Source organism: Pseudophryne corroboree, chromosome 11, assembly GCF_028390025.1.
Source record: "Pseudophryne corroboree isolate aPseCor3 chromosome 11, aPseCor3.hap2, whole genome shotgun sequence".
In the NCBI taxonomy this organism is placed as follows: Eukaryota; Metazoa; Chordata; class Amphibia; order Anura; family Myobatrachidae; genus Pseudophryne; species Pseudophryne corroboree.
In genome coordinates, this window is record NC_086454.1 from 33,934,822 (window position 1) to 33,948,896 (window position 14,075).

Sequence of the window (14,075 nt, forward strand, 5' to 3'; positions counted from 1 at the left end):
GTATAGTGTGCTATGTACTTACTGAGTGCTCCCATAGGTACCTATTATATTATACAGAGTATTAGAGACACATTGTCAGAGCCTCCCTGCAGTATAGTGTGCTATGTACTTACTGCCTGCTCCCATAGATACCCATTATATTATACAGAGTATTAGAGACACATAGTCAGAGCCTCCCTGCAGTATAGTGTGCTATGTACTTACTGAGTGCTCCCATAGGTAACATTATATTATACAGAGTATTAGAGACACATTGTCAGAGCCTCCCTGCAGTATAGTGTGCTATGTACTTACTGAGTGCTCCCATAGGTACCTATTATATTATACAGAGTATTAGAGACACATTGTCAGAGCCTCCCTGCAGTATAGTGTGCTATGTACTTACTGCCTGCTCCCATAGATACCCATTATATTATACAGAGTATTAGAGACACATAGTCAGAGCCTCCCTGCAGTATAGTGTGCTATGTACTTACTGAGTGCTCCCATAGGTACCTATTATATTATACAGAGTATTAGAGACACATTGTCAGAGCCTCCCTGCAGTATAGTGTGCTATGTACTTAAGAGTGCTAACCGTGTGAGACGTTGTGTCCTGTGTGGCGGAATATGGTGTCTGCTAGCAGCGCTTTGTGTGATGTAATGTGTCTGCGTGTTGCGGCATCTCTCCATATTCTGCAGGGCCATTGGGTCCGATAGTCTCTTATTTACTTCCCAGAGTTTTAACACAGTAAGCGATATTGTTACTTTGGGGCTGATTCTGAGTAGTGAATATTTGCACCTGGGTAATTCCATGCTGCATGCAAACAAAATAAATGTATTTGCACCACTTACGTTGCAGCGTGGCTTGTTCCAGATACAAAGTTACTTGCTTTTTCACCCACCTCAGAGCCCCTTTATCTTCATTGTTCTTATAGCAACAAGTGACTTAAGGGCCCTACGCACTTGACGATAGCGATGATGGACATGAACAATAAATCATTCTTATCTTTCAGTGTGTATGCATTAACGGTGAACGATGCGCGGCCCCGCAGTCGTTCATCGTTGATCTATCCTTGTTTATACATTCAAGTCAATTTGGACAATATAGATGTATGTACTGTCATATCATCCAAATCGGCCAGCGATATTGTCCGGTGTGTAGGCAAACGTCGTTGATGGAAAAAAATCGGCCAACGATAACATCGTTTGTCATTAAAATCGTCCAGTGTGCGGGGCCCTTAATGTGAGTCAGCATCGTTCACTAAGCATTGAATGTCAGCTCATGAAAGTGTCACTTTTTTCCGTCACTGTCCACTTCCTCCTGCGCTTGCTTCTCTGTCCTTGCACAGGCAGATAAAGTATATTGCACTGTCAGGAGATAATACAGCATTGTACTTATACCGACATATAACGGATCAGAGTGACCAGCACCATCTGCTGTGTGAACTATTCACCCCATCATGCCTTGCCACAGTTTTGCAATTCGGGCATGCTAAAACTGTGGCATGGCACGCTGGGATGTGTTGTTCTACAACAGCTGGAGGGCCTGCATGTTGAATAGCCCTGTAGTAGGCTCTCTGTAGATTATACAGCGCAGTCCTGGTACAGAGAGATCTAATAGATGCTCAGGAGATTATACAGCACTGTCCTAATATAGGCAGATACCTCTGGCTGATCAGATGAATACAGGGGAGTATATATAAGGGGTTCTTTTACCTTTTTTTCCCCCCCAACAATATTTCTACAGCATCGGGTGAAACTGTCCTGTCACAGGTGTAATGCATCTTTGGGTCCATAAAAGTCTTGCTGTGTGGATGCAGTAACTGATTATGTTTCCATTCAGACGCAGAAGATGGACATAGCATATCGCAGTATACAGATTTGAGATTAAATGACTTTCAGAAATAAAACCGCGACTCTGCCGTGAATTAGGACGGGGTCAGAGATGCGTATTAATCCGTTCATTTGCCCGCGCAGGCTGAAGAGGCGGTTTCCCAGCCAGTGCTTGCTCACTAATAACGGCTGTGTGCTGAGCCCGGTGATGTTACAGCGGAACCTGACTAATGAGATCTCCAGCGTGAAGGTTTCTATAGAGATTGCGGGGTTCCAGCAGCCGGTGACGTTCACGTGTGACGGTGAGTCTGTGGTTTACGAGTGCAGTGCAAGTGGGAATCCCATGGTTGTGCGAGCCGAGTCTTCTCCGCCCGTAGGAAGCTGTTAACTATAACTATAGGGGATGGGTGACCTTTTATATCAGTGTCACCTTCATATCTGTTTCAACTGATCCCACACTTTCATGTAGTCCGGTTATTATCTAATACTTTGCACTCACGGGGCTGCCGTTATAAGGCCACCAAACTGCACCCTCTCTGGCCATGTGGTGGGATTATCCCTGTCCCCTTTCCCAGTCCTGTTTGCCCGACTTCTGTTTCATGCTTGGGGTTATTTGTTGAGTCCCTTCTCTTGTGCTGTGTTTTATCCAGTAAGCTCTCCGGTCGAGCTGATTATTATGCAGGCTCTATGCTGGGTCCACGATGACCTCAATCAAGTGGATATTGAGAGCTATATACTGAAGGTGTGCGGCCAAGAAGAACTGCTGCAGAAGTAAGTGGACCTTTCCGGTGCTTCCGATGTCCCGCGTCATTGCTTTATATGTGTGTAGTCTTGTGGCCCATTCTTTATGCAGCCATACCTCAGCCATTTCCTAACGGTCCCACTGAGCAATTCCTCCCTTGTATCTCTGCAGTAATACATAAGCAGGCCTCTGCTGTGGTCACCACGTAGAGAAGTGATGTAGTATTGGGATTGAAATATTGTGTTGTAGTCTTTGAAGTCTCTTAGTAACACTGAAGTGTTGGGAAGGGTAAGGCGCGCAGGGTGGTCCACAGACGGAGAAGGGGAGGCGACCCGGGAAGAACAAAGGCCCAAACACAGGAGCTATATTTCTTATTTCAAGACATCTACTTTTGGTGCCTGGGAGAATTAGCTTGTTACATTTTGAGAACTGTTTCGTGACGTTACACTAGGTGGATGAGAGTAACTTTGGGAAGAATCATGGAAAAAGGTATTGGTGGTCATTCCGAGTTGTTCGCTCGCTAGCTGTTTTTAGCAGCCGTGCACATGCTATGCCGCCACCCACTGGGAGTATATTTTAGCTTAGCAGATGTGTGAACGAAAGGATCGCAGAGCGGCGGCAAAGTTTTTTGTGCAGTTTTAGAGTAGCTCAAAACCTACTCAGCGCTTGCGATCACTTCAGACCATTCCGTTCCTGTTTTGACGTCGCAAACATGCCCTGCGTTCGCCCAGCCACGCCTGCGTTTTTTCGAACACTCCCTGAAAACCGTCAGTTGACACCCAGAAACGCCCACTTCATGTCAATCACTCTGTGGCCAGCAGTGCGACTGAAATGCTTCGCTAGACCCTGTGTGAAACGACATAGTTCGTTGTAATAGTACTTCGCGCATGCGCAGAAGTGCCGTTTTTTTGCATCATCGCTGCACAGCGAACGAATGCAGCTAGCAATCAACTCGGAATGACCACCATTGTCCCCAAATTTCTGCTCACTTTTCCTGTTGTACCTAAAGCCTTAATAGTCAATTCTTATTACTGAAAAATCATTATTTGGTGCTGCATTTTAAAATACTCATATCTGACATATCTGACTTTAAAAAAGAAAAAAAAAATCTACCCCACATACTCCGCCAGTATCCTGGCGTTTGGAACCCCCGCCGCCTGGGCCCGCCTCCGGCCACGCAGAGCCTCCACCGCCTGGGCCACCCATGTATCCTGGTATTAACACCCTCACTGCCTTGGCACATTCTAATCAAACGTCCAAAGCAAAAAAAGATATTTGTAGTGTGTTGCTGGATAATGTGGAAGGGAAGAATTCCAGATCCGGCTAAGATAATGAATAAGTGGTTACTAGAAAAAGATTGGGCGTGATATAGGCAGGCGCACAAGACTAACGATATCTTCCATCCACAGCAAGCACTGTCTGGGGAGCCATGAGTATATACAGATGTGCCGGAAATGGGATGCAGAGATCAGACTGCAGCTCTTGTGCCACAAAACCATGGGCAGAGCCCTGGCGCGCACGGTGAGTAGGCAGATTCCATCTAGCCGTAGTCTTCTCTCAGCTGTGCTCTTGCCATTCACAAGTATGTACCACGTCCGGTCCTCTACTGGCACTCGCTCATGTTATCTGTTATCAGTTTAGATTTGTTACTTGTCTCTTGTGCCAGGAGAACATTTCAGAAGTCATTACTGGAAATAAGCCACCTCTGTGACGTGTTGCTTTCCACTTAGCTTCTTTGACGCCGGTCCCAGAGAGAACTCTCTCACTGGGAAGATTACGCAGTATGCTTTCTGCTAATGGGGGGGGGGGGGGAGAGAGGGAGGAGGAGGAGAAGAACAGCCCCTTATAATGGCAGGCCAGGTACTTTACATATGCCAGGCAAAACCTATTTTCATTCCCGAAGCGTCCCCCTCTTACCTTGTGTTACTGCAGATCTCCTCTAGCCGCTTCTTACAAGCAGTGGGTAGAGGCGGGGGATGTCCCTAACTGTTATTGCCATATAAAATTAGTCTGACGTTATCCGCAGTTTACATTAGGACCACAAATGTATATTCGGGTGACCAAAGTGTAAAGCGCAGCTGAGGGACTGCCCCAAAACAAAGGTCAATGTCCTCTTCTAAATATACAAAGCTCTTTGTTAAACCCGGCAGATATATCCGTGACTAGATCATACGGGCTCCCGGCTATTGCTGCTGTTATTCCTACCACACCCTCACCCCCGAGTTCCAGGTCTTCTCCAGTGTTCACAGAACTGCTCATCCACAGTTGTAGTATAGTGCGGAGTGTTGGGCGCAGTTATCCTGCCATGGTAGATGACCTGTATGGACAGGAGGTAGTCCAGTTCCGTTGCCATATTAATCTTCCATGAGGACTGTTGGAGATCTGGTGCCTGCACCCCCTTTCTTTAATTCTTGTCCACCTCTAGAGCAGAGGACACGGAGACCATTATTTACTGCTGCGGTGGCTGAAATCCTATTATCACTATACAGTTCCTGGGAAATATGCTGTGCTTTCACTTCCCCTGTACTGATCTTTCCTGTAACAACTCAGGCGAGTGCGTGAGGATCGTTGCCTTACTACCAGAAGTGAGAATAGGGGTTAGTTTATGCAGAAATATGGCTTCTCACGTGTGTCACTTGGTTGGTCCCCCCCCCCATAATGAGACCTGTTTGTGTTATCCCTGGTAATGCGGAGTGTTGTGGCTTTTATGTCCTGGTTCCAGGCATACACGCACTATAAGTTTAGTTACAGTTCAGCGACTTTCATGCATCTAGGTCACAACCTTGTTTACGTATACGAAATTACCCGTACAGGGGTCAAAATAAATTATTTTTTTGTCCAGCACTCGCTACACAATTCTTGTTTTTAGTTCCTGGGAAGTGGGGGCCACAATGTGCTTATCCCTGCAAACATACAATCCGCACCCCCTATTTAGGTTGGTAGATTTACGGTGCTGTCCATTGCAAACCGTTGACGTTATAGTCTAAACTGCGCTACAGAGTGATAGCTAGAATCTGATTGGGGAAACACCCCAGTCTCTGTAAATGTCCCCCTGTGTGCGCCACGGTTCCCCTGGCTGAGAGCACTGACTGTCATCAGCTGTAATACAGACACAGGGCAGACTCCCCGTCAGTGCTACACAACACCCCACAAACTACACTGCAGACGCCAAGCCCATTTCCCTGACCCTTCTCTTACCTTGCCTAGAACAGTCCTGTCCAGTGTGTCTGTGGTAGCCCTCATTACTGCCATCGGATACAGTAAATTAGTAGCCAACGTCGCCATAAAAAACCATTGTTTGCGGTAATAAAATTGAAATACATTTGGTTATACAGTGGTTATCCCAACTTAGTACAGACCTCCGGTCACATCTGTATTTTTTTGCATAGTGCAATTAGAGAGAGGAGAAATTTAATGCAAAGTCTTTATATGCTGCACTCTGCGGAGCTTATGCAGAGGTAGGAGCAAATTCGCACCTTACCAAAACCATGTTGCCTTCAGGTGTCTCAGATGTTAACGGAGGCTATGTATAGTGGGCAGCTTACTGTCTTCTCTGTGTATGGTTATGTCTGATGTGACGCCTGTCACATATGAGCGTTACGCAGTTAGATGAGAGCACACTGTTCTGTTGTACAGAGAGGTGTTGGAGCCTGAGCAGAGGAACGCAGCTGTAACCGGGATCGGACATGGGTGTGACGCACAAATATTCTTGATGCATGTGTATTATTGTTATGCTTATGTCTGTTTGCTCTGTATGTCTTGCATGTGCACTGAGAAGTAAGATGTATTAAGCCTGGAGAAGTGATAAAGCAGTGATAAGTGCAAAGTGATAACACACCAGCCAATCAGCTCCTACCTGTAAATTTACATATTGGAGCTGATTGGCTGGTGCCTTATCACTTTGCACTTATCCCTGCTTTCTCTTTCATCCACTAGGGGACACTGGAGTCCTATACAGTAAGGGGGTGTGAAGCTTGCAACCGGAGGTGTGGCACAATCTAAAATTAGCATTGTCTGCACAGCCGGCTCCTCCCCCTTCACATCCCTCCTCCCTCAGTTTGGAAAATTGTGCTGGAGGTACAGCACATGGAGCACTGAGCTCCTGACTAAAACGTAAAAGTCTATAATAAGGGCTGCGTCAACCTAACAAAAAGGGTGACAAGGCTGCTTAATATTGGAGAGACAATGATCCCTATTGAAGGGAACTGCATCTCTCTGCAAGGAGATCCTCTAATCCAGGCGCAGTGAGTACTGGTTGTATAATAGGGGCCCATGTTAGGTTTTTATTTATTTATTTTCCCCCCTCTCAGCATAAAGGTTTTTTATATTTAACCATGAGATCCACCACAGCAGCGCAGCGATCACCGGCAAGCAGAGACTGAACGGGGCTGGAAGAGCGCGCCGGGCATATAGGTCTCCCACTTCAACATGAGGTCACCACAGCGGCGCAGCGGTCACCAGCAAGCAGACACAGAGCGGGGCTGGAAGAGCGCGCCGGGGGTATGACTACATCTCCCACACTATGCAGCCGCTGACGAGCGCCGCTAGCGGTCCCGGAGCACGCAGACAGGGCAGCGCCAGATCATTCAGCCGCCTGAGGGGAGACCCAAAGCGCCGCTACGGGACTTAGTCAGAGCGGTCCCGGAGCGCGGGGAGGGGGGGTAGAGACGCTGCAGTGATTTCCGCGCGGCTGAGGAGATCCCTCAGCCGCGTGAGGGAACGTACGCCCCCCTATGTATATATATTATATATAAATCTATAATGACGGGCTGCAATCTTTGCTCATGAGCGCTGGCTAGTAAGTTATAATAGATAGAGTTTGCCTGGCAGTGTTCTCAGTGGCGCCCATTTTACTTATTCCTTAGTGGCGCCATTCTAAAGGGCAGGGATCAGCCCTCCTCCATGTATACCTGTTAAGAGGGATGGTTATTGTAACAACAGCTCCCTCTGCTGGTGAAAGTTTATATTTAGAAAAATACTGTGAGGACCTCCTGAACAAAATAATTCTACTTCCCATTTATATTTCTCTGACGTCCTAGTGGATGCTGGGACTCCGTAAGGACCATGGGGATATAGCGGCTCCGCAGTAGACAGGGCACAAAATAAAAGCTTAAGGATCAGGTGGTGTGCACTGGCTCCTCCCCCTATGACCCTCCTCCAAGCCTCAGTTAGATTTTTGTGCCCGGCCGAGAAGGGTGCAATCTAGGTGGCTCTCCTGAGCTGCTTAGAATAAAAGTTTAGTTAGGTTTTTTTTATTTTCAGTGAGTCCTGCTGGCAACAGGCTCACTGCATCGTGGGACTAAGGGGAGAAGAAACGGACTCACCTGAGTGCAGAGTGGATCGGGTTTCTTAGGCTACTGGACACTAGCTCCAGAGGGACGATCACAGGTTCAGCCTGGATGGGTCACCGGAGCCGCGCCGCCGTCCCCCTTACAGAGCCAGAAGAGACGAAGAGGTCCGGTGAAATCGGCGGCAGAAGACATCCTGTCTTCAGACTAAGGTAGCGCACAGCACCGCAGCTGTGCGCCATTGCTCTCAGCACACTTCACACTCCGGTCACTGAGGGTGCAGGGCGCTGGGGGGGGAGCGCCCTGAGACGCAATATAACAGAATACCTTAGGTGGCAAAACAGAATACATCACATATAGCTCCTGGGCTATATGGATGTATTTTAATCCCCTGCCATTTTACACAAAAAAGCGGGAGATAAGGACGTCGTGAAGGGGCGGAGCCTATCTCCTCAGCACACAAGCGCCATTTTCCCTCACAGCTCCGCTGGAAGGACGGCTCCCTGACTCTCCCCTGCAGTCCTGCTTCAGAATCAGGGTAACAAAGAGAAGGGGGGGCATTGTTGGCAGCAAATAACAGCTATAAGGGAATAACACTTATATAAGGTTATCCCTGTATATATATATATATATAGCGCTGGGTGTGTGCTGGCAGACTCTCCCTCTGTCTCTCCAAAGGGCTAAGTGGGGTCCTGTCCTCTATCAGAGCATTCCCGGTGTGTGTGTGCTGTGTGTCGGTACGCGTGTGTCGACATGTATGAGGAGGAAAATTATGTGGAGGCGGAGCAGTTGCCTGCGTTGGTGATGTCACCCCCTAGGGAGTCGACACCTGACTGGATGATTGTATTTAAACAATTAAGTGATAATGTCAGCAATTTGCAAAAAACTGTTGACGACATGAGACAGCCGGCAAATCAGTTAGTGCCTGTCCAGGCGTCTCAGACACCGTCAGGGGCGCTAAAACGCCCGTTACCTCAGTGGGTCGACACAGACCCTGACACAGATACTGAGTCTAGTGTCGACGGTGACGAGACAAACGTAATGTCCAGTAGGGCCACACGTTACATGATCACGGCAATGAAAGAGGCATTGAACCTTTCTGACACTACAAGTACCACAAAGAAGGGTATTATGTGGGGTGAGAAAAAACTACCAATATTTTTTCCTGAGTCAGAGGAAATAAATGAGGTGTGTGAAAAAGCGTGGGTTTCTCCCGATAAAAAACAGCTAATTTCTAAAAAATTATTAGCATTATATCCTTTCCCGCCAGAGGTTAGGGCGCGTTGGGAAACACCCCCTAGGGTAGATAAGGCGCTCACACGTTTATCTAAACAAGTAGCGTTACCGTCTCCTGATACGGCTACCCTCAAAGAACCAGCTGATAGAAGGCTGGAAAATATCCTAAAAAGTATATACACACATACTGGTGTTATACTGCGACCAGCAATCGCCTCAGCCTGGATGTGCAGTGCTGGAGTCGCATGGTCGGATTCCCTGACTGAGAATATTGATACCCTGGATAGGGACAATATTTTGTTAACTATAGAACATTTAAAGGATGCATTATTATATATGCGTGATGCACAGAGGGATATTTGCACCCTGGCATCAAGAGTAAGTGCTATGTCCATCTCTGCCAGAAGAGCGTTGTGGACGCGACAGTGGTCAGGGGATGCGGATTCCAAACGGCACATGGAAGTATTGCCGTATAAAGGGGAGGAGTTATTTGGGGCTGGTCTATCGGACCTGGTGGCCACGGCAACGGCTGGAAAATCCACCTTTTTACCCCAGGTCACTCCACATCAGCAGAAAAAGACACCGTCTTTTCAATCTCAGTCCTTTCGTTCCCATAAGTACAAGCGAGCAAAAGGCCACTCCTTTCTGCCCCGGGGCAGAGGAAGAGGAAAAAGACTGCACCATGCAGCCGCTTCCCAAGAGCAGAAGCCCTCCCCTGCTTCTGCCAAGTCTTCAGCATGACGCTGGGGCTTTACAAGCAGACTCAGATATGGTGGGGGCCCGTCTCAAAAATTTCAACGCGCAGTGGGCTCACTCGCAAGTGGATCCCTGGATTCTACAGGTAGTATCGCAGGGGTACAAACTGGAATTCGAGGCGTTTCCCCCTCATCGTTTCCTGAAGTCTGCTTTACCAAAGTCTCCCTCCGACAGGGAGGCAGTTCTAGAAGCCATTCACAAGCTGTATTCCCAGCAGGTGATAATCAAGGTACCCCTCCTGCAACAAGGAAAGGGGTATTATTCCACGCTGTTTGTGGTACCGAAGCCGGACGGCTCGGTGAGACCAATTTTAAATCTGAAATCCTTGAACACTTACATAAAAAGGTTCAAATTCAAGATGGAGTCACTCAGAGCAGTGATAGCGAACCTGGAAGAAGGGGACTATATGGTGTCTCTGGACATCAAAGATGCTTATCTCCACGTCCCGATATACCCTTCTCACCAAGGGTACCTCAGGTTTGTAGTACTAAACTGTCATTATCAGTTTCAGACGCTGCCGTTTGGATTGTCCACGGCACCTCGGGTCTTTACCAAGGTAATGGCCGAAATGATGATTCTTCTACGAAGAAAAGGCATTTCAATTATCCCTTACTTGGACGATCTCCTGATAAGGGCAAGATCCAGGGAACAGTTAGAAGTCGGAGTAGCACTATCTCAGGTAGTGTTACGTCAGCACGGGTGGATTCTAAATATTCCAAAATCGCAGCTGATTCCAACGACACGTCTACTGTTCCTAGGAATGATTCTGGACACAGTCCAGAAGAAGGTGTTTCTCCCGGAGGAGAAGGCCAGGGAGTTATCCGAGCTAGTCAGGAACCTCCTAAAACCAGGACAGGTCTCAGTGCATCAGTGCACGAGGGTCCTGGGGAAAATGGTGGCTTCTTACGAAGCGATTCCATTCGGAAGATTCCATGCAAGAACATTTCAGTGGGATCTACTGGACAAATGGTCCGGATCGCATCTGCAGATGCATCAGCGGATAACCCTGTCGCCAAGGACAAGGGTGTCTCTCCTGTGGTGGCTGCAGAGTGCTCATCTACTAGAGGGCCGCAGATTTGGCATTCAGGATTGGATCCTGGTAACCACGGATGCCAGCCTGAGAGGCTGGGGAGCAGTCACACAGGGAAGGAATTTCCAGGGCCTGTGGTCAAGCTTGGAAACGTCCCTTCATATAAACATTCTGGAACGAAGGGCCATTTACAATGCCCTAAGTCAAGCAAAACCTCTGCTTCAGGGTCAGGCGGTGTTGATCCAATCGGACAACATCACGTCAGTCGCCCACGTAAACAGACAGGGCGGCACGAGAAGCAGGAGGGCAATGGCAGAAGCTGCAAGGATTCTTCGCTGGGCGGAAAATCATGTGATAGCACTGTCAGCAGTATTCATTCCGGGAGTGGACAACTGGGAAGCAGACTTCCTCAGCAGACACGACCTTCACCCGGGAGAGTGGGGAATTCACCCAGAAGTCTTCCACCTGATTGTAAACCGTTGGGAAAAACCAAAGGTGGACATGATGGCGTCACGTCTAAACAAAAAACTGGACAGATATTGCGCCAGGTCAAGGGACCCTCAGGCAATAGCAGTGGACGCTCTGGTAACGCCGTGGGTGTACCAGTCAGTGTATGTGTTCCCTCCTCTGCCTCTCATACCAAAAGTACTGAGAATCATAAGAAGGAGAGGAGTAAGAACTATACTCGTGGTTCCGGATTGGCCAAGACGGACTTGGTACCCGGAACTTCAAGAGATGCTCACGGACGAACCGTGGCCTCTACCTCTAAGAAAGGACCTGCTACTGCAGGGGCCTTGTCTGTTCCAAGACTTACCGCGGCTGCGTTTGACGGCATGGCGGTTGAACGCCGGATCCTGAGGGAAAAAGGCATTCCAGAAGAAGTCATCCCTACTCTGGTCAAAACCAGGAAGGACGTAACCGCAAAACATTATCACCGCATTTGGCGTAAATATGTTGCGTGGTGTGAGGCCAAGAAGGCCCCTACAGAGGAATTTCAACTGGGTCGTTAACTTCATTTCCTGCAAACAGGACTGTCTATGGGCCTAAAATTAGGGTCCATTAAGGTTCAAATTTCGGCCCTGTCGATTTTCTTCCAGAAAGAACTGGCTTCAGTACCTGAAGTTCAGACATTTGTAAAAGGGGTGCTGCACATACAGCCTCCTTTTGTGCCTCCAGTGGCACCTTGGGATCTCAATGTGGTGTTGAGTTTTCTAAAGTCACATTGGTTTGAACCACTTTCCACTGTGGACTTAAAATATCTCACATGGAAGGTGTCGATGCTGTTAGCCTTGGCTTCAGCCAGGCGTGTGTCAGAATTGGCGGCTTTATCATATAAAAGCCCTTACTTGATATTTCATTCTGACAGGGCGGAATTGAGGACTCGTCCTCAATTTCTACCTAAGGTGGTTTCTGCATTTCACATGAACCAACCTATTGTGGTACCTGCGGCTACCAGGGACTTAGAGGACTCTAAGTTGCTTGACGTTGTCAGGGCCTTGAAAATATATGTTTCCAGGACGGCTGGAGTCAGAAAATCTGACTCGCTGTTTATCCTGTATGCACCCAACAAGCTGGGTGCTCCTGCTTCTAAGCAGACGATTGCTCGTTGGATTTGTAGTACAATTCAGCTTGCACATTCTGTGGCAGGATTGCCACAGCCAAAATCAGTAAAAGCCCATTCCACAAGGAAGGTGGGCTCATCTTGGGCGGCTGCCCGAGGGGTCTCGGCTTTACAACTTTGCCGAGCAGCTACTTGGTCAGGGGCAAACACGTTTGCTAAATTCTACAAATTTGATACCCTGGCTGAGGAGGACCTGGAGTTCTCTCATTCGGTGCTGCAGAGTCATCCGCACTCTCCCGCCCGTTTGGGAGCTTTGGTATAATCCCCATGGTCCTTATGGAGTCCCAGCATCCACTAGGACGTCAGAGAAAATAAGATTTTACTTACCGATAAATCTATTTCTCGTAGTCCGTAGTGGATGCTGGGCGCCCATCCCTAGTGCGGATTGTCTGCAATACTTGTATATAGTTATTGTTACAAAAATTCGGGTTATTGTTGTGAGCCATCTTTTCAGAGGCTCCTTTGCGTTTATCATACTGTTAACTGGGTTCAGATCACAAGTTGTACGGTGTGATTGGTGTGGCTGGTATGAGTCTTACCCGGGATTCAATATCCTTCCTTATTATGTACGCTCGTCCGGGCACAGTATCCTAACTGAGGCTTGGAGGAGGGTCATAGGGGGAGGAGCCAGTGCACACCACCTGATCCTTAAGCTTTTATTTTGTGCCCCGTCTCCTGCGGAGCCGCTATATCCCCATGGTCCTTACGGAGTCCCAGCATCCACTACGGACTACGAGAAATAGATTTATCGGTAAGTAAAATCTTATTTTTCAAAGGACTTCTATTACAAAGATCCTGAAGAAAATACAAGGAAGCAGGCGGGTACCAACTCTACCATCGTAACTGATTTACAGTTGGGGTGTGAGGGTCGCAAGTCAGCTGGTGTTTTAATTTTTTTTAAATTTATTTATTTTTATTTATTTATTCTTGTCCTGTTCCTTTTGCAATATAAGGAAGGAAAGAGTGATTCCAGCTGGACCTGATACCTTTGCTTCCGTCATCTAGCACAGTCTTTCTTTTCCTAGTTTAAAGGAGAAAGCGCTGCGTAGTACCCTGGTAGGGGGTCTAAACAACAAGACCTGTTAGTTTGTATGACAAGACGAGCACGCGGGTTGCCAGCTCCGGGGTGTGCGACTCCTGCTTAGATAAGGACGCTACACCTGGGAGCAGTGCTCCGTCTAGGTCATGGGAAGAAAACCTTGCAGATAAAATCTCCAAGGAGATGGCAGAATCACGCAAGCAGCAATCGGAATGGGCTGCGGGATTCTCAAAAACAATGGAAGAATTTCTCATCAGGTTACCGCCGCCCGCACAAGCAGAAACAAATGTGCGCAAGGCAGTTAAAAGACCTCTTCCTATTGTACCAGAATCAGAGGAGGATGAGGGTCTTATTATTGATACAGAGGAAGGTGAGTTAATTGAATCTAACCTAGAGGCCGATTCTCTGGAAGAGGACACGGCAATCTCGGGTCTCAATTCCTTAATTGACACGGTAAAAGAGATCCTAAACTTTAAAGTGGAAGAAGTTAAGGAGCCAGAGAATTTCAAATTATTTGAATCCCAAAAACCGCGTTCAGCAGTGTTTCC

General features: G+C 47.7%; 1 protein-coding gene across 1 annotated transcript in view; it reads left to right on the forward strand.

Moving 5' to 3' along the window:
• PIK3C2A (phosphatidylinositol-4-phosphate 3-kinase catalytic subunit type 2 alpha) overlaps window positions 1-14,075 on the forward strand; it is a 136,347-nt gene that overhangs the window by 84,730 nt on the left and 37,542 nt on the right. Inside the window, exons 5-7 of the mRNA XM_063946450.1 lie at window positions 1,960-2,117; window positions 2,466-2,586; window positions 3,967-4,078. Coding sequence (XP_063802520.1) covers window positions 1,960-2,117; window positions 2,466-2,586; window positions 3,967-4,078 — 391 coding nt within the window. The remainder of the gene's footprint in view (window positions 1-1,959; window positions 2,118-2,465; window positions 2,587-3,966; window positions 4,079-14,075) is intronic.